This window comes from Asterias amurensis, chromosome 4 (assembly GCF_032118995.1).
Source record: "Asterias amurensis chromosome 4, ASM3211899v1".
NCBI classification, from domain to species: domain Eukaryota; kingdom Metazoa; phylum Echinodermata; class Asteroidea; order Forcipulatida; family Asteriidae; genus Asterias; species Asterias amurensis.
This window is the reverse complement of record NC_092651.1, coordinates 7,653,843-7,675,575: the sequence shown is the minus strand read 5'-3', so window position 1 is coordinate 7,675,575 and position 21,733 is coordinate 7,653,843. Positions and strand designations below refer to the sequence as shown.

Here is a 21,733-nt window from a genome sequence, read left to right as displayed (position 1 = left end):
TGTGGGACTTATTTTAAAAAGCCATGGTAAAAAGGGTCCCCACCGTCACCTTGTCAGAAAACATTGGTCCAAAATAAATTCGTGGTCAGAAAGTTTAATTTATGAGTCCCCGAACCCGAAAGAAAATAAACAAATAAATAAACATCACTAAAATAATACATTGTGTTACAAAACAACACAAATAAACAACAAATGTTATACATTTTGTCGACCCCCCCCCCCACCTCCATTATACAAAACAACATAAACACAATGTTATACATTTTAAAGCATTGGATTTCTGCTTTGTCGATTACTTCCTTCCTCTTTACGCTCGTGTGGGACCTCCATGGTAATTCTAAGCCCTAAAAAATCCATCAAAAGCTTGTTTTTCTGAATTTTGGAAATTGTTAATGGCGGACTTTCAAAACTGAATAATCATCAACATGTCGGCGGTCAATCCGCACAACTCATGATGATGTCATCGCTATTTTTAGACAAGCCTTTATTATTGCCTACGCAAAATAAACAAATGTAGGCCTAAATGTACACACAACAACGTTATTAGGACGTATAACAACAGATTCTAGAACTATCGTTACTCCGTCAAATCTTATATAAAGGCTCTTCTTTTCCAAACACTACCATTCTCGTTTTATCAAGACACTTCACAAGCGATCAACAGGATTTTCTGCAAAAGACGAAGCGAGTTTTGAGAGATTTGTTGCTGATTTGTTAAAAAAATAAGTGGTAAGATGGTATTATTGTCCTAAAAAATATAGTCATTGAAATTGTAGTACGATCCCTTATTTAAGTTCTATTTTTTTTTGCAATGAATCCTCTGTTTTTCCAGACCATTGCAACACACCATAGAGGTAGAAATAGACCATAAAACAGACAAACATTAGTTGTTTAAATATTATGTAATTTGTGATGTTATTTTTCAGGAAGTTGAAATTGGAAATAGTAGCAACTGCTTTCCGTCCGTGTAAAAGTAATTATTGAACACTCTGAACTCCAGCCCTCGTTCTTCTGGCCTTCTTCAGTCTGTGTATGCATGGAGGTAGGATCCTACCTCCATGGTATATGGGTATGGAGAACAAAAGTTGTGTTGATCAAATAAATGTTAGTGGATTAACATTGGGGATATTTGATAAAACAATTATTTGGTTTTACCCCTACACTAGTTGCGATAACGTAACCCTCCTGCCGACGGCGGAAAGACTTGAGCTACGCCGTTGGCAGGAGGGTTACGTTATCGCAACTACCCCTACACCTACTTCTAGAAACTATAAGGCTCCCCTGTGAGCCTTATAGGGGTCACATATTTAGGGCTTTTTTAACGCTATACGTTTTTCAAATCAGCGTTGATGGGTGAAAGTTTTGCGACCGTTAGCCAGCCAGAACTGAAATTTCCTGTGTATTGTACACCTAAAGCATTCTATTCCCCATCCTACTCAATATACATTCATAATGCTTGTATTTCCCTTCTGTTGAGTTACGTTCAATAATTTCTTCAAAAAAGGCAACTTTCTACTCGGTACTCACTTTTTTTCCCCTGCCGCATCGCACGTGTATAACTGTGATTATGTGAAAAAAAGGACAGGCATCGTATGGGTTTGAATCCCACCCGACTAAATATGCCTGTAGTTTTGTTCAGTCACAGAATTCGGGAAAGTACCGAGTATATAGTGCATCTTTGCTGTGTTGATAATCAAAGCATTTTTAATTTATTGATTTTAATTTGGGTTTCATTTTTGATCACATGCCTCGTAATAGTTTTATTAAACATGTCTTTCTTTATGCTTGAAGAGAAAACGCACACAAGGTGAACATGGCACTTACCGTGAAGGCGTACCTAAAGCGAGGGGAGAATGTTGGCAAAGAAATTCGGCGCTTTTCTGTGGACCCGACTGTTGCAGCCAACTATGAGTACATGTCAAAGAAAGTAGCTCAAGTCTTTCCCTCTTTAGGATCACCGGACAACTTTACTTTGGCCTGGAAAGGTCAGTCAAATTTCTTTTCGTTATTCTGGCATTACCTTAAACTTACATGGCATCACAATTGGCAATTGCTCATCCAATATGGATAGTTATTGTATGTTTATTGCTTCACGCCATTGTTCCAAAGAAAGAACTTTGGTTTAAATGAGCGAAACATGTCACAGTTGACAAGGGCCCAATAATAGAGCTGCTAGGCACAAAAATTTGCTCAGCATAAAAATTCTTCCTTGATAAAACATGGATTGTAAACCAAATTTCTGCATGATTTTCAGAATAATATTGCAATTTGTTGCTATGTGCAAGAAATTGAAAATTGGTTGGTAATCCTGTTTTTTATCAAGGGAGCAATTTCATGCTAAGAAAACTTTTGTGCTTAGCAGCTCTATGAAAATTGGGCCCAACGTTGCTGTCTACATAGTTCATCCACATCGTTTAGAAGGGGTTGTTAAAATTGTCAGTCTGTGTGGATGAATTTTTGGCATCTCTATTCTGAAGAAAAAAAATCCAGTGACATCCAAGGATCTATGATTGAAACAAAATTGTAATGTATTGTTCATGCATTGGCACATAATATGATTACACGGTGAAATCTGTCTTTTCCATTTCACTCGACTTCCCCTCATGGAATGGAGTAGTCCAGATTATAGCTTCCATCAAAATATGAAAACAAAGTCTGCAAAGGTTGGGGCCTGTTTATTTTGTCTTGTAATATAACTTTTGAAGGTCTTGCATCACTCACAGCAAGATGATTCATCATTAAAAGAGAGTGATTGTGCTAAATAGATGAGTGGCCATTGCTCATGAATATTTATGACATTCCAATCCCCTTACAACATGAATCTCTTAGATAACTTTGAGGAGTCACAGTGCTCAACAATTCATTCACTAGTGTGTCATTGTATTGATTTAATCCAGTGAACTGAATGGAAGAGAAAGGGATAACACAAATAGTTTTCTTTATTTGTTTGGATAGTTTGGATAGTTTGGATTATTTTAAATAGTAAGAAATATTGCTGTATGACTTGTAGGTTAAAAAATATATTATTTTCTCGCATTGAACAATGCTGATGATCTACACTCTGAGTAACAAAGTGAATTGCAAAAAAAAAAAAAAACCTATCATTCAGATCAACTTTAAAAGAAAGCTTGAAGGTGTAGTGAACATTTTTTTTGTATCAATTGTTGCTTCCTGACTTTCCATTATTACAATGGGAATAACATAACCATATTCAGCCACTTTGAGTTTGTTATAATATCCATAACTGTATTCTAGTTTTTATTATTTCTTCTCATTGTCTTCCTCATTTTGACTGCAGACACTGATGAAGACCTGATAACATTCTCCAGTGATGAGGAATTAGTAGAAGCTCTTGGCCAGAGAGATGGAGATGTGTTCCGCATCTTCGTCAAAGGTGGGTTCTTCTTTGCTTGTCCTATCAGCCCATTATAGGCCTAATTGCAGCAGTAGTGTGCAAGCTTCCATATCTCAGTGAATCAGCTGATATTTTTTTTAGGGTATTTTTTACCACACAAAACTGAAATGCCAACTGTATCTTTAGTTTTCTTTTTTCCCCCAATTTGCATTGTCTAAAATTGCCATTTTGTGCAAAAATTTAATTTCTTTTATTTTACTACTCGTCAAGAGACCTACCAGTAAATATATATAGAATCATCTAAATGATTGTTGACAGTAAATTTTTTCTTAAGGCTTAGTTTTTTAGTCTTGATTTTTAATCTTTCCATACTTCGAGTACAACTACATGTACAAATAGTTAACACTGCAGAGGCATTTAAATATGGGCAAAATTTCAGACTTTATATTTAATTACAGTGTAAAATGTCAAACTGAGATGTATTTGATAAATATGAAACAATTGTTGTTATGTATATACAGAGACTAAGACTAGTCGAGGCTCTGATGGATATGATGGCCGCAGCCCAAATGTACGTGAAGAGGATATCTTTCATCCGGGTGTTGTCTGTGATGGCTGTAATTCTCCTATCCGGGGACCACGTTTCAAGTGTATCGAGTGCCCAGATTACGATCTTTGCAAAAGATGCGAGTCAAAGGGACTGCATGAGGAACACCAGTTCGTCAAGTTCCGCAAACCTCAGATTGGCCGAACAAGACTTGGGGTGAGCTATAATACTTTTGTCATAAATATTTTATTATCTAAGATTAATAATTTGTTCAATCCAAACTAGGACTCGATGCCTTTCACAGTGTTGTTGACTCAAGTCAGTGACTTGGACTTGAGTCCGACTCGAGTCACCAATTTGAATTGAAACAAAGGTGGAAAAGGTGGAAAACAATGGTAGTCGACGAAAAGATTTGATTTTACTTAAGTTTGTCACAATTTAAAGGCAGTGGACACTATTGGTAATTACTCAAAATAATTATTAGCATAAAAATTTACTTGGTAATGAGTAATGGGGAGAGGTTGATGGTATAAAACATTGTGAGAAACAGCTCCCTCTGAAGTGACATTGTTTTTGAGAAAGAAGTATTTTTCCGCGAATTTGATTTTGAGACCTCAAGTTAAGAATTTGAGGTCTCGAAATCAACCATCTAAAAGCACACAAATCGTGTGACAAGGGTGTTTTTTTCTTTCATTATTATCTCGCAACTTCGACGACCGATTGAGCTCAAATTTTCACAGGTGTGTTATTTTATGTATATGTTGAGATACACCAAGTGAGAAGACTGGTCTTTGACATTACCTTTAGTGTCCACTGTCTTTAATGAGAGTGGACTTATTTTGGGACATTATGTGACTTGACTTGACTTGCGAAAATTTCACTGTGATTTGATTTGACTTGAGGAAAAATGACTTGGTTACAACGCTGGCTTTTTAAATAACTTTTTGAGAATATTCATTTTCTCTAAAATAGGGTTTTGGTTGTAATCCTGGTATGTGGCGAGCTTTTAGCGGCGGGCATGGTCATCCAGGATGGCGCCATTGGTGGTTGCAGCAACAACAACAACAACAACAGCAGTATTGCCAGCGTGAGCAACAGCAATGTGGCAGCACAGACAACCCACAGCAGAAGTCTGAGGGTGCAGGTCCAAAACCTGAAGGAACAAGCCAGGCTGACGCAAGCCAAGGATATGGTCCAGGATTCCCTGACCCAGCCAACTTTCTTCGTGATATTGGGCAGTCTGTTGCACAAATGCTGGACCCCCTCGGTAAGTGTTCTGAATTATGGGTCATTTCTTGAACTTCGGGGACCTAATGTGTGCCATTTAAAACCCTACAAATTATTTTTGTTAACCTTTATAAAGGTAGGTTTACTGATGTTGATATTGTTCATACACACGATTGAATAGCCCACAAAGGTCGTTTTCACACTCAATGAAGATAATATTGTCAACATTTTTGTGTGACATAATTTGGTTTCCTGTATACAGTCGACTCCCGTTAATACGAGGTCCGCCGGACTGGCCCATTTTCCTTGTATTATCCGAATCTCGTCTTAAACGCAGCGCGCTAAATATAGATACATACAACATCACTGTGCATGCACACAACACGTGTACTTGTGTACATGACATAACGGCCCCACGTGTGTACACAGATGCATAGCAGAGCTGCAATTGACTACTGTGTGCATAGAGTAGTATGTGCGATGTACTGCACAAACAAGCACAAAATTGGGCTAATAAAACTGTTTTAACTAATTTACTTTAGTTTTAAATTCAATTTTAAAGTCAATTAACATTTTACAAGATTGAAAAAATGTGTGAGATTTTAACTTGCGTTCATGTTTTGGGAAGTTTCCCTTGCAAAACTTTGGTCGCCGGCAGTTTATTGCCAATGCAATAAATAGAGTCTTGGTTTTCATTGGTAACCACCTGTTTAATGCTGGATGGTTCATTGCTACTGCGAGATACCAGGGAAAATCTTGCTGCTACAATCGTATTGCACACCCTGTGAAAAACTTTGCCCGTAGCAGTCAATAAAATAAAAGCTGAATTTTCATTGGTAACCACTAGTGTAATAATAGATGGTTCATTGCTAACGCGAGATACCAGGGAAGATCTTGCTGTTCAGTTTTATATTCCTCATGCACGTGTGTGCACGTGCAATACACCTAGTCGCAGCTAGCAGTTAACAAAAAAAACAGAATCTTCATTTTCATTGGTAAACACCTGTGCCATGTTAGATGGTTCTTTGCCAGTGTGGGATACCAGGTAAAATATTGCTTTGCATTCAATAATATTGATCACGCAATATTGAAGGTGGTTTCTTTCTTCTGAAAATGCTTGTGCGCTTATAAACTCAGTGGAACAGTATCTTTTCTAAAGATTTCTGGATTGTTTGTTGAACCATGGAAACCTCATAATCCCTCCATTGTCCGGAGTTTGGAATTAACAATTGCCGACTCAATCGTGACTAGTGCTGGGCGAATAGTGAAATTTTGTTATTCGAATACCGCTGGCCAACTATCCGAAATTAACCGGATATTCAGATTTTGTTTTGCCGCTAGAGGGCGCTATTTAAAAAGAAATAATTTAAAAAAAAAAAATTTTTGCCGCTAGAGGGCGCTGTTCGTTTGTGAATAGACCTTTTCGCAAATACTGGGGCGCGCGCGTAAAGCTTGGAATTAGATGCATTGTGATCTAGCTGGTAGCAAAATTTGATTCATATATATCCCACAATGCACCTCATTCAACAGTCTGCGCTTGCGCATTGGTATTTGCGATAAGGTCTATAGGATGTTATGGGCAGATTGATATTAGTTTTAGACCAGTGTCACTCGGTTCATTCATAAAAATGACCGGATCTTATTTTAAGATGGCGACTTGCTTTTTCTTTTGATCGTGATTGACTCTACGTGAAGGAAAACTTTTGTAATCTTTGAACAAATTACGTCAGAAATGTCATCGTTTTAACTCTTCAAGGAGGTGAGCATAGTTTAATACTTAATATATGCTTTTTTATGCTGTTTTAATAGAAGTTTCATCCGGATTCCGACAAAACAATTCATGTCAGTTGTCGACCGACGTCCATGGATATTCGGATATTGAAGAATATCCGGTTTCTCGGTTGTAATTACAGAATTATCCGGTTTGTAAATAGGTATTCGCGCCCTATGCGGATATCCGGTTAAGAAAAAAAAGGCATTCGCGGTTACGGATAGGAAAACCTATTCGCCATTAACCGGATATTCGAATTATTCGCCCAGGCCTACTCCCGATTTCGGATTAGCGGTAGCGTCCATTTAACAAAACATCTCTTTTGTGTATCGTAAAAGCCACAAATACTTTACAGCCTGTACAGGTATTTCCTTTGTTGGTTTTTGTATTGTTCTCGTTATAAAAGGGTTTTTAACAATGTTTTGCTTGTAATGGGTCACCCAAAGTACCTCGTTATAACCGTGTTCTCGCTACTACCGTGCTCGTATAATCAGTATTTTAATGCATTGAAACACGCATGGGGCAGTTCGGGACCGGCAAAAAACTTTGTAGTAACCGGAACCTTGTAACATGCCAGCTCGTAATAACGGGAGTCGACTGTACCTTGTGTGGAGCTGTGGTCCACAACTTAACTGAATGACCCACATGCTTTTGTTATTGTTGGCTTAGAAAGCAAGGACAGTTCAACTCAAAAGCACTCTGCACTTATATGCTAAAAATAGAAGCTTGGTACCTGGATCTCAGAAAAACATACAAAATTTCACTATTTCATGTTTTATGCTATGTGGCGCATTGATGATGGCGACGGCGTGATGCTAAAGTAGTGAAATGTTTGTCTGACAGCCGGGTATTTTGAGAAAAAGTGATGTCGTTAGTGCGGAGTGCTATTAAACTGCAAATTAATCTTCCCCAACATCCAAAACGTTTGTCTCAGTCAACTGCTATTGTTCGAGCCGTGCAGGCTATTCAAATTAAACCGCATTTTACTAACTCTTAATTTATTTTACCATATTTTTAGGCATTGATGTTGACATAGATGTGGCGCACAATGGTGAACGTCGCAAGTGTGGTGGTGGACGTGGGCATGGGCGTCGCTTCTATGGCGGCGGATACCCACATGGCCATGGTCATGGCAGCAAGAAGTGCAAAAAGGGCAAAGGAAAGTGGAAGTATCATTGTTCAAGCGATGAAGAGAAAGAACAGGGGGGTGAAGCTGCAAAGGATGAGACTGTTTCTGAAGCGTCACCTGGAACAAGCGAGGAGATGAAAGGGGCTAAGGCTCAGGAAGCTATGGTAAGTAGCTTTTTGTTAAAGGAAATGGTTTGATGTTTTAAACTCTTTTAAATTGGATTCTGATCAACTTAATGTGTTTGATTTGAGCAAATAATGGTGTTGCACATTTAATGTGCATGGATGTCAAGCAGTGTACAGAAAAAGCAAGAAAGATTTGAGAAATAAGAAAAGTATCTCCAAAAGAAGAAATGACATTGCTACCAGAAGTTTTAGGAAAAATTACAAACATTCATTAAGTGCGCTAAAACATCTAAAACATCTTGATTAAAGTGTTAAATATATAAACCATTTTAATCATAATCAAATATCTCTATGAGCTAATGATGTAAATAATTACAGAAACAAAACTAGGATTAAAGTTCAATTCTCATGTATGAGATGCTGTGAATCTTAAATATGCAAAACCATTTGCTGATATTAGGGATGTAAATATCTCCTGACGATGACTAGAGCAAGCTAGTTGTAACATTGAGACCAATTTAAGAACTGACTCCGCAGTTAATAACGATCCTTTAAGCTAAAGTAGTAGTCCCGGCCAATTTTCAACCTTTTGCCTAGGTAGTAGTCAATAAGCAGGACAGTTCTTTTCAGAACTTAGAAGTCTCTCGAACAATCCAAAAAATTCTACTCCGGGGTAGTAGAATATAATAGCAAGACAGCCTCTAAAGAACAATCTCTACCTGGCAAGTAGATACACACATGGTGTTACCACAAACCATATATATATATTGATATAAATATCGTTTTTGTTTTTTCCAACTTTAGGATACAGAGGGAAATGATGGGCAGCGTCGTCGTGAGGAATCTGGATGGACTATGCTAGATGAATCTGACTCTACTGGAGGCAGTTCCAGTCAATCTAAACCATCACCATCTGCTCCAACCTTCCCTCAAACTGACCTGACTGTAGATGGTGAAGCTGACAAACTGAAAGATCTGCACATCAGCACCCACCCAGGTAAACATCAATCTTACACATGTTCGATGATAAAAGTGCAGGATTTTACAAAAACAATTATGAATCAACGATTTGTGAAAAAGGTTTAATCTACCCAAGAGCACAAGCAGGCATGTAACTTTTCACCTGATCGGCTGATTTTTTCTTTTTAAAACATAACAGTGCCATAGAAAACTGAAAAACGCTGTTCAAAAGTTAAGTGTGATCTAGCCCCAAATAGGAATCTTTCTCTGTACACAGGAACAGAGTCCTAACTATTGAGGCCCGTTTCTGGGGCGGAAAAATTTCACAGCTTCATAACTTAAATCTTACCTGCAACAAGCCACTAATTTCAACATATTCACATTCCATGGCGGCATATATTCTTCTGCGGTGGGTTTTGGTCCTCATTTTAGTGAAATAATGCAGCTTCCATTGAAAAAAATTCCCGTTTCGATCGTTTTCTCAAAGTGTTGTCTGTTGTCGTGCGTACGCGTATACATTCGCGTGCAAGACGCATGATGCAAGCTTAGACGCATGAATTCTTGGTCACCGTATCTTGACTTTACAGCGTTAACACGCAACACAATTCAAAATGTGCGCGTCGTGCGTCTTCCGTACACACGGCAGACTGTGAGAGTACGAACAAAAACGGGAATTCCTTAACGTTGGGAGCTGCATTATTTCATGAAAATAACGGATTTGTGAAGAATATATGACGATCAAAACCCACCGCAGAAAAACATATGCTGCCATGGAATGTGAATTTGTTGAAATTGGTGCTTTTTTGCAGGTAAGATTTGAGTTATGAAGCTGTGAAAATTTTCCGCCCCAGAAATATACCCTGATGTCCAGGACGTCACTGTAGTACAATACGAAAGTGTAAGGCCGCCAGGGCTAAGTGTGATCGACCATTTCCTCTTTTTGGGGGAAATTAGAAAGTTAAATGTCTGAACAAGGTTTACCATTGCATTGGGTCTATTCCAATGGGCTTTGTCATATTAGAATGATAATAATTTGCAAAAAAAACGTTGCCATTAGAGGATGCAAAAGTCCTTGCCAGTGAAACTAGATTTTCAGAATAATTGTCAATAGTGTTGGTTAGATACATGGTCTTTTAGGAATTGAAGTATAGGGTGCTGAATGAATCTTACTCTGGGGTTAGTTCTAGAAGATCTAAACCAGCACCATCTGTTTTGATGGACAATGAAGGACAAATTTTTGGTCCACACAATCAGATATTTTGCTTCTGAAAAGCCAAAACCTCAATTGTATTTGTTTCCTGTTTCTTTTATTGAATAATGAACAATAATTTCAATCATCTATAACCAGTAAAAGTTGAAAATACTGTTAATGAAATATAAACTAATATGCTAAATATATTTGCCTTTCTTTTGTCTAGATGAACGCATTGCTAATGCACTGAGCTACATGCAAGCTATGGGTTATGATAATGAGGGTGGTTGGCTGACTCATCTCCTTGAGACCAAGAATGGAGACATCAATCGAGCCCTGGACGCCATTAAGTTTGGCAAGAAGTAGCCTCCCCGTGATGGGCCAAAATAAACCAGGAAAATTAGTTGAGGAAAAGCATTTTTAAGAGCATTTACTTATAATCATTTTAAAGTCATGGTGGTGTTTTATGAAGTTTTCAAATAATAATCCTAACAGTTTTTTTATGTTATCCTTTCTTAAAATTAAAAAGAGTTTAATTTTACAAACAAAAAAGTAAGTTGTTCAAAAGAATTAAATAATTACAGTTAAAGGAACTTTACAGAATTGGTAAGAAAAAAACTTTCCCAAGGTCACAGATTTACATAAACTTACAGGTCTAGTGATGATGATAGTTAACATCCCTTCAAATATTTATGTCGCAAATGTCATATTTTATTAGAAATAACTGTTTTGTTTGCAAAAAACAATTCTGTAACGTTCCTTTAAACGTGTAATTAAAATCTTTCGAGAATCTGATTTTGTACCTTCATGCTAACCAACATACATTCAAAGTAAATAACCAGTTGATGGATAAAATTAGGATAACAAAAGGCATTTGCAACTTTACTTTGGTAACCATTGTATTTATTGATATTTAGAGCCATTAAGTTAAAATATTTATAAAATATACCCTGGTCTGGCATGCTTGCAGAACAATTTCTTTGAATGAATGGATAATACTTGTATGTCATTATGGAACGAATAATGCAGAGAGGATTTGCTGTCATGCTCAATGTATACCTTTGGCTGGTCTGGGTGTGTGTTGCCTCTCTGCTGCTCTGTCTGAATTAATTGTTATTGTGAATCTTGTAGCTTTTCTGCTAGTTAAATGATACTTTTATGTAGTCTTAATTAACAACTATCCTTTTGAATATAAGGCCAAATAAAAACAAATACCCCTCCCTCATCCTTTTTTGAGGCCTTATCCTTATTTTAATTATTTTTTATTTTACATTTTCTTTTTAAAGAGACAAATTTTCTTTGTATTTCTCATTAAACTTGCTTATCTTTTAAGAACTTTTAACTACCTTTAAAGTAAGTGGTGACTTTTAAACTGAAGAAGTGGTGGCCAGTTTGAATTATAATGTTTGGCGTCCACCTTTGAAAGAAAAAGAAAGAAAAGACCCACACCCTCCTCTTTTTGCTAAAACCCGGACAATCAACTGTTTTTTTTTGTTTTACTTGGCCTAATCAGCTTTAGGTTAGAAGTTGTGTGTATCAGCTATCTTAACTTGAGTGATGTTTGTTAGTAACTGATTTATACATGTTATAAAGTATGGACTTTAACATTTACATTTGATTTATTTGGTGTTACCAAAATGTACTCCTTTAAGGCTGTAGGTTATAAGCAGTCAGCTCAATGTCTGTAGAGTTTAATCCATGGTTATTCTGGTGGTGGTAAAGCAATGTTAGGCTATATGAGATGCTTAATTATATGTTTAATCACCACTTTTTCCCTATTTTTTAGATAAACATGCTTGGCCCAACCGTTTTGCTCTGTGAAAAACAAACGACCCAAGCATGTTGAAGCTTTAATCTGTGATATATCACAAAGTAATTGTAAACAAGACATACAACATCAGGAAGCTATAGGAAACATGGTTAGCAGCTGTAACCTTGCAGATTGTACCTACAGAGTTAACTAAATACAAATGTATGGTTTAAGTAGGTTCACAGTAGGATAGGTGGTTGATAGGCATTTCTAGTATTTGAAAGTGGAATTGTTGTGTCCTACAGTTGCAGGTGGTTGCTATATTATATTCTATTACTAGCTATTAGAACTGGAATGCTTGTCTAAATTAAGTAAAATAGAGATCAGTCTTTGATGTAATACGATCTAAAACAACAAGTTTATGAGAGAAAAGATAACGATGAAAAGCAATAGCAGAGGTGATCGGGTGAGCATTTTGCAGGTTGTCACAAAATGAGTTAGCAAATACTTTGCATATTTACTGTCCATAACTTGTATTGTCAATGTGGAGAATTGTCAAGGATTTTTTTTAAATTTGTTTAGATTTGTTTTATGCTAATAATTATTTGCATATGTTATTGTTTATTTTTGTATCACTGTTTTGTTTTGGTGCAGAGAGTGTCAAGGTGAATAAAATGGAGCATAACTTGTATAAACTGGTCACAATCTGGAATCTTTTTGATTTGGCAATAATCTAAAATGATGTGGAACAGCCGACTTTATTTTTTAGACTGGTCCTTTTAAAAAAAAAAACAATGACATGTAATCTGTATAGATCGGTAAGTTTCATGATCGTTTAGCGGGTTTATTATTTCAGGCGAAAGAAAAGGATTGCAATGGTGCTGGGGCCATGGATACGGAAAGGAGTGGACCAATTTAACTCTGCGGTTTAAAGTTTCTTTATTATTTTCTTGCAACTTCGATGACCAATCGAGCCCTGTTTAGAAGTTTGTTGAATGTTGGATGCATAACATAAATTGGGACACATCTAACAATGGTATAATGCCCCGAATAGTGTTGTTTGGTCCAATCAGAATAGAGCAATGTTCATCTTGTGAGCTTTGGAAGTTCCCCATTCCCTAGTTGCGATAACGTAACCCTCCTCCCGACGGCCGCCAGGAGGGTTACGTTATCGCAACTACCCATTCCCCACCCTACGGAACCACCCAGACGAACGACGATCCACGTGCCGTAGTGAATTTTTAGGCTACTTTGGCGAAAAAAAAATTCTTGGCGGAGACTGCTTTTGCGGCAATTTTTTTTTTTTTCATTCAGGGTCGCGCGACTTTTTTTGTTATGCGGCAACTTTTTCCAGAGGCGACTTTTTTATTTTATACGCGGCGACTTTTTTTTACTAGGAATATCTTGCTGAGCGAAAAACAGGTTGCCAGCCACCATTCCATACATTTTACACTGTTGCGACTGGTGCCCCACTCATTTTGTTCTTTTCGTTAAAAAAAAATTGTCGAACAGTATTTTCTGCTAAACAGCTTTATGAAATTTTGGGCCGCATGTGACAATGCCGGTGCACTTAGTCGAACGACTTGTACAAGTTTATTTGTGTCTAGTTCCCGAACTTCCGCATCTACCTTTCTCCATAACATAGTTTAGCTCGGGCGGAACCAGCCTTGATAAGTCTTATTCCCGCCTGTATTGCCACCAAAAGCAACAGGACTAAAAGGTGTGATGTCCAGACTAAGTCGCCATAACAACTAAAAAGATATCGCCTACCATTTTTTTAATGTTCGATTGAAGTTTTGTGCAAAAATCTCGACCATCTCGACCATTTTGACGTTTCATTTGTTTTGTGAACACAGGAACGATCAAGCAGCAGCGAAGCTAGCCCAAGCTTACCACACCACTGATAAAATGTCACGTTTACGCTGGCTGACTGATCACTGACCAAAGCGAAGCGTACCGTACGTCGCCGCCGTGTGAGTAGTGTGTAACGAATAAAACGGTGTCGAGTCCGTTGAAGTTATCATCAGATAGACGGAAGTCATTGCTATTGGAACAAAAAATACTTGCCAGTTTCAACGTTTCTTTTTCAGAATCGTTAGAGGTAAGAGTAAGGATAACGTAACATTTAAATATATGGGTGAAAATTCACTAAAAAAAAACTAAACTGCACTAATTTAATTAGCTAGAAATAGAAATAGAATGCCATTTTATTAGCATTAGCATTGATCTGATAGGAGACCAGACAACTCGTCCGTCGGACAACTCGTCCGTTCGGACAACTCGACGGTTCAGACAACTCGACGGTTCGGACAACTCGACGGATGATTTATTCGGATAACTTTCCGTATGGCGCCACCACTTTTTCACTCATTTTTACAAAAAGGGATATATCAATCAGGTAAATTAGATACTATATTATTTTATTTCGAATGAAAAAGTGGTGGCGCCATACGGAAACTTTTCCATTTATTCAACCGTCAGACAACTCGACTTGGGGTCAAGACAAGTCGACGGATGGCCTGCGCGGGAGGGGTAGATAGCGGCCTTGGGATGGAGGGATGTACTGACTAGTGACTTGGCAATGATGCACGGGCGTTCCGGCCCCAGGGGTGGGGGTATATTATGGTGGGTGGGTTTAATATCCGGGCAAACGTATAATTGATACGTGTTTTTTTTAAAGTTTTTTTTACCATGAATCCATGACCCCGCACTTTAATTATTTTTGTACCATACATGACTGATCGAGTTGTTGTTGTTGGTAATAAAGTAAATAAAAGTAAATCTTCTAAATAGAGCTGTATTATAATGTTTTAATTATTTAATGTTTAAACTTTTTTTTTTAACCTGTTATTTTGAATAAATTGAAGACAACTGCTAGCTGGCTGGCTATACACTAGAGATCATAGTCTGTTTTTTTCACAAAGTATCGAGATAGAGTCACTAACAGATATTTTTTAGCAAGTATGTCTTCACTGGGACACCACACTTTCTTGTGATAAATAATAACTGATAAATAATAGAATCGCAGGAATTATACAGGAAAGTTCGTGTAAACATGACAGTTACGGAGGTCGGCCGCTCAACCGTCGACTTGTCTTGGCCATCCGTCGAGTTGTCTCAAAGTCGAGTTGTCTGAACCGTCGAGTTGTCCGAACCGTCGAGTTGTCTGAACTGTCGAGTTGTCCGAACGGACGAGTTGTCCGACGGACGAGTTGTCTGACATTCTTGTGATATGTTGATTGTAGCGGGTCTTCTGGGTCGCACTAACTAAATACCGACAACTCACGACAACTCACGACAACTCACGACAACAATTTTTAAATGCATTTTAACAGAACATTTGAACATAAGTCAACCGTTAAATATCTGCACAAGACTCAAGAGTCATATGCACTCAAATCATTTTCAAACTGTTGTAAATATTGTATTTTTAATTGTAAAAAAGGTGTTTTTTTACCTGAATTTAGTAAGGAACGGTAATATCCGCCATGTTGTCTTTCGACGCAGTTGGACAATTCTATTATACCGCAGGGGTGATAGTGATACAATATGCAAGATGATCATTACCTTTTTTAAAATGTATTTCATGGAGTTTAAAACAATATTAATTTATTATATTATATTTAAGTTTCCCCTTTTAACTTCGAATTCCAGAGTGGCCGCTTAGTTACTAACAAGAAAGAAAAAATCAGCAGCTAAACCCAAAACGAAAAAATAAAATTCAGCCCTCAGATATTACCTCGCCCCCTGCGGCGGTCCTACTAAAAGCCGACAACAAGCCGACAACGCCGACAACAGGTCCAGATCGCCGCCAACAAGTTTTAAATACCTCCAAAATGGCCAATAAACCATAGATATATTAGAACTATATGTGTTCTGTAATATAAACATAAATTTAATGGAAAAACTTCACGAAAAGTGTGTATTTTTTAACCAGAAAAAAACTTCACTTGCACGGAAAGCGGTCGGACGCCATCTTGGCTTAAAAACCGTGTTAAATTTGTCTGTATTATATGATGTTATTGGCAGTTACTTGGTGTTAAAATGTCTTTTGAGTTTTAATTGATTGTTTCAGTTCTCTTTAAGCATGTCACCTACTTTATACTTTGAAGATGGTTTTAACGTGGTTTCACTGAAAAGGCCTTTAACTTGCTAAACTCCTTAATCTGTATAGGTAAGGCAGCTTAGTGTAATTTGGGGAATATCTTGTTAGTAGACCATCTGCTGTCTTAATTGAGCTGGAATTGAGCTTTAATATTGGGGATGGGTATACTTGGCAATGATGGTACTTGGCATGATATGTAGGGTATTTCGTAATATTTTAGTGTTGATCGAGCGGGCCAATGCATTATCCGCAATGTGGATTATGTTTCGCCTCTTTTATGCATAGTTTTAATGTAATCGGCTTTTGTCATTGTACCAATTTTATCCAGTACACTGAGTATTTCCCAGCTAAGATGACTGTAAGGGTAATAATACTTAGTCGACTAAAAATATAGCACGTACACTGCTCCAATGACACTTATTTTACTGTGTTGAGCACATTTGGTATAATTCAGTTACACTTGGCAAAATGGACATCCTGAGTCCCGCCCAAACTACGAAGTTTGTGAAACATGTGCCTTGTTATTTTGAGGGTCTGTACGTCCAGTTTGGTTAATTTATATGGAGATGGGCCAATTGGACAATGTATAACACGCTGAATTTGGAATCAGCAGTGGTATTTGGTTCCCTTAGCAACAAATCCATAGTCACCGATAGCCACGGATTTGAGTGGTCTACATTGTAAGTCTGGTCTCCCCCCCTCAACAATTATCACCGCTGCTAATAGCAGAGGAGAAATCCGACTAAAAAGGAATGTATGAAAGTGGTACCCTCTTTTAAAACAAACTCATAATCACAGCCACTAATAGCCGCGAAGTTTATCTGACTGAAAAGGAAGAAGTTCTGGTAAACAGCAGATAAAAAAAAACGTGCCAGTTGGTATGGACTTTAACGACAAAGTCAATTTCTGCAAAATTGTATTGAAAAATAAATATATTTAATGATTGGTTGCTATAATATGTTGAATGATTTTTGCTTTGTTTCCAATGACGTGTACACGATTTTAGAGTCTAAGGCCCCATTCATCGTGATTTATTGAGCGTACGTCCAACGACGCATACAAAGTTGTCTGAGCACCAAATAAAGCGAGTTTTCGGAACATGCTGTGCAACATCTAATCTACTGTTTTTACCACCGCTTTTGGGAGTAACAGATCGTCGGCCTAATTAATTTTTAGTTTATTCTCATATCAATTAATTCTCATGTAAACTTTCTGGTCAATATCCGCCGGGGAGCGCGCCCCGCGTGACGAAGTCCCCTGATAAAACATCCAATTTTATATGTTATCTATACTATTAAAAGCGTAACCTGCGCCATCTTGGATTGAAAATTAGAAGGTCCAGTGGTATGGCATCATTGTGGAATCCAACACGGTTGTTTGTGTGGAATTCAATACGTTTGTGTGGTTTCAGACGTCGGGTTGCAAGTCTGCAAAACCCGGATCCAAACTCGCACTTACAAGTCATGTGATTGGAGGAAGTTTGGGCGGCGACCGTGCGTCAACCACTGGTCGATGTTGTTACCAGACTTCCTAGAAATCTTTCTGACAGGCGACTCATTGGACAGTGTTTCGCAGATGGTGCTCCGGATTGGTTCATTCATTGCCCCTTGAACGCCCACCCGCCATTCGATCCGCCCTTTTTGGTCAGGTTACTTTCATGTTGTACTAAGCATGGTTCTCCGGATTGGTTCATTCATTGCCGCGCAGGGTCGAAAGGGTCGAAGAGGCTGGGTGCCAGGACAAATCCGAAACCAATCTCACGAATTTGACCGAATTTGCATTGAATGGATTAAGTACCGTAGATTGATGTTTCGCAGGTGACCATGTGTCAACCACTGGTCGACGTTGTTATCAGACTTCCTAGAAATCTTTCTGCGGGTGACTCATTTGTTGAAAAGATTAAATGGAGAATATTTATAAAAAAGCATTCACTTCCAAACGGCATGAGAATTATCATGATGAACAAGGATGGGATCAAACGGAAGCTTAATAATTTGGAAACATTGGGTAGGGCCGGCTATAGGTTGGAAGGTGTCTAAGGGAACTTTACAATTAATAACATATTGGGGTTGGAGGGGGGGCCTTACACAAAGAGCCATTCTGGTCAGTGTATTGTGAGTGGTGTGTTGTCTGGTTTGAGACAGGCCACCTGTTGCTTGGTGAAGAAGGTCGCCGTGGGACCACTTTAGGTTGACAGTGGGTGGCGACCTTGGACCTTTTGCCAGTAAACTCAAATGGGTACATGAATACCGTTTTAGAATACGGTCTGTTCATGGAGGTATAATGTTGCAGTTTCAGAGTTTAACCATGGCGGTAGAATTGTGAAACCATTCCTTACTCTATGGTGAAACTTATACACACACGTCAAAGCCTGTTTTGAAGCTGTAAAAAAAAGAACTTTGCTTTGCATTTGGTCAAAGTTGTTAAGCAAAACGGCATTAAGTTTCCTTTTGAATAAGTCCATTCACAAAATTGGTTAGAGCAGTGTGTCGGTCAGGTCTCAGAATGTACATTTTGCCAAATCCATTATGAAGATTAATTTAGTCGTCGGCCCGTCGGGTTGGTTACTGATGGAGATAATATTAACAAAAGAGACCTCGTGCGGCTGAATGGGGTACATTTTTAGGAGTTTGTCTATTGACCCAAACTGGACGTAACAAACCCTAAACATGACTTGACATGCTTTCTGAAAGTGAAATAAGTTAGAGAAAATTAAGGAGTGGGGACGAGTTTATCGTTTTTATTTAGTTTGTACGATATAGGGTTCCAGAGATATGGGATGTATGGAGGTTTGTTCCTAGAGCAGCGTGAACATGAACGCGGTCAGAAATTGTGTCGTTTGTCGTTCAAATTTCGCGAGATGCAATAAGCCCAAAGTGACAATAAAACAAAACCAGACCTGCCAAGTCTCACGCATTAGGCGTGAGACTCACGCATTTGGGCTCTGTCTCACGCTCACACGCACATCAACCATTATTGGGGCGAGATCGGGAAAAAAAATTAACGACATTTTTTGTACAAAATTTGTACAAACAGAGCGCAAAATTGCAGATTGCGCACGCGTTTGCTCATCCAGTAGGTTCAGCTCAAATTCGGCAGAGCGCAAAACGCTTATTGCGCACAAGTTTGTTCCGATTCTTTTAGCAAATTCGTTGAAATGCGCTCCACTAGCGAAGACACAACAGGCAGAAGAAGTGAGCGATTGATTTTGGACATCATTTTTAGTCTATTTTTTTCAAGTTTGGAAGGATATAATCTGACACAATCGAACCTCCACATTAACCATCAACATCTCCTGTGTACCTCAAGTGAGTTTTAATTATTCTGAGGAGGCTTTTGATGCATTTTGAAACACTTTTTGTCCACAATTAAATTTCACATTGTTTTATTTATTTATAAAAAAAAAAAAAAAAAAAAAAAGGTTGGGCGACGATTTAAAAAAGGCCTTCTTAAACTGGCAATTTTTTCCCGGGGGGATGGGGGTTGAGCTTTGAAAAATCTCACACATAGCTAGCCTCTGGACTTGGCATCTCTGCCTGCAAAACACTTTTTTGACGTTCACGTTAAGTGCTCCCGTTATACATGCAGCCTATTGACCAGAAAGTTTACAAGACCAATTCAGATGAGAATAAACTAAAAAGAGGCCTACGCTCTTACCACCCCCGCCCCCCCCCCCCCGAAAAAAAAAAACAGTAGATAAATTAGATTTGTGGCACACAGCATGTTCCAAAAACTCGCTTTACTTATAGTGCTGTAGCAACGCTATGTATCGTGGGACGTAAAAATGTAATTTTTGACGATGTTTTTTAAAAAGGAAATGCAAGCATTATGAATGTATATTGAGTGTGTGGAGAAAGTTTTGGTAGTGTAGTACAAAAGAAACTTTAGTTATTGCTGGCTAACGGTCAGTTTCACCTATCAACGCTGATTTGAAAAACGTGTAACGTTAGGGAGGCCCAACATATTAGACCCCTATAAGGATCACGGGGGAGCCTTATAGTTTCTAGATGCATAAGGTACGTTGTCTAACCCAAAACGAGGTGGGTACAGCCACTGCAAGTAGTGGTGGACGTGCGAAATAGCTTCATTTTGGGTTAGAATTATGACGCCATGCATAAATATTGAGAGTAGAGGCGTATAACACCCTCACCCACATTTCGAATATTTGTGTAAAGGATTTTTATATCCTAGCGGGGTGCTGCGCGAAGCGCGGCATCCCGCTAGTCATAATTATCTGTGGAACTCTATACAAACTAAAATAATAGAAACAGTAATTTTATTGGTCTTTAATAACTACTCCTACATTCTCTCACTTAATTCACTTTCAGAAAACATTTGCCTAGTTATTTTGAGGGTTTGTCATGCCAGCTACCCCTACATCCTCTCACTTAATTCACTTTCAGAAAACATTTGCCTTGTTGTTTTAAGGGTTTGTAGGCGAGTTTGGTTAATTTTGTATGGAGAAATTCGTAAAAAGTACCCGATTCAGCTGCACATGAGGGCTCTTTCGATAACAAAACCCGACGGCCGATATACAAAACGGATTTGGCAAAATCTACATCCTGAGTTGAATCAGCCAAAGACGAAAATGCTGTGCTTCTGTGATTGGTTTCTTTAATATCTCTTCTTCTTCTCATTAGGCATTGTGATTAGCAAAGATTAACGTTTAATAAACCTCGGCGAAAATCAAAAAAACTTTGGGCGAAGAACAATGGGCTGTTTCCTGGGAAAATCGTGAAACTAAGACTCTGACTTTCAGCCCTCGTAGCAACTGCTCGATGTAAACAGCGCCCTCAATCGATAGAAAACAAGTACCCTGAGTTTGGGTGTTACATGAGTCCTGACCGAACTGCGTTCTAACAATGTTGCTTCAGAACTTTGAATGGAATGTTCGTTTACAGCTTCAAAACAGCCGTTGATGTTTCACAAAGTTGGAACTATGAAAGCATACTATTCTTAAACGGTGATTTCATGTACTCTTTTGTAGGTTTAACTGGCAAAACCTATACAATGATGAAAAGAATCAGTAATGTATTTACTTTCTTTTTGAAAATGTTTCAACTTTTGCGTGTTTACGTTCTGTGTGTGGGGATAACATAAAAAAATATGGACTGTACCACTAATGGTGCAGAGTTAAATGGAACAAATAAAGTTTCACAACAATGGGTTGCTGTTTGATGCGTTTAAAAAATGCTGGAAAGTTGGGTAGGCCTACATGAGTGACTTAATTGTAATAAACACATATGTAACAGATGCATGTATTAAAGCCTAATGTTTTTATTTAACACGCGAAATTAACCCCCTCTGTACAAAATGGTATATACACAATGCCATTTACCCCTCTGCGAAACATCAATGAGTCACTCTGGAATGTTAATGGGAGTCCGAGGTTGCCTCCCACTTAAAGAGGTGGCTGTGTGTGCAGCCTACAGCTTCCCCCCTCCCTCCTTAGACCAACAGGTGGCCCATATCAAAACCAGACAACCACAGAGGTGACTCTGTGTGCAGCCTATGGCTTCCCCCTTCGACCAACAGGTGGCCCAAATCAAAACCAGACAACTACACATGTAAG

The 21,733-nt window shown here is 38.3% G+C and overlaps 2 protein-coding genes across 2 annotated transcripts in view; both read left to right on the top strand.

Annotated features, from left to right (window-relative positions):
• Positions 1-504: 504 nt before the first annotated feature.
• On the top strand, positions 505-12,751 carry LOC139936026 (sequestosome-1-like). Its single transcript, XM_071930729.1, has 8 exons — positions 505-729; positions 1,792-1,985; positions 3,299-3,394; positions 3,877-4,118; positions 4,875-5,169; positions 7,919-8,193; positions 8,959-9,151; positions 10,533-12,751. The coding sequence occupies exons 2-8, from the start codon at positions 1,814-1,816 to the stop codon at positions 10,670-10,672; spliced, it is 1,413 nt and encodes a 470-aa protein (XP_071786830.1). The 5' UTR covers positions 505-729; positions 1,792-1,813; the 3' UTR covers positions 10,673-12,751.
• Positions 12,752-13,790: 1,039 nt separating this feature from the next.
• The window catches only part of LOC139935735 (tetratricopeptide repeat protein 29-like), a 29,974-nt gene continuing 22,031 nt past the window's right edge, over positions 13,791-21,733 (top strand). The window contains exon 1 of the mRNA XM_071930288.1: positions 13,791-14,157. The gene's annotated coding sequence lies outside the window, so the exon portion shown is untranslated. The remainder of the gene's footprint in view (positions 14,158-21,733) is intronic.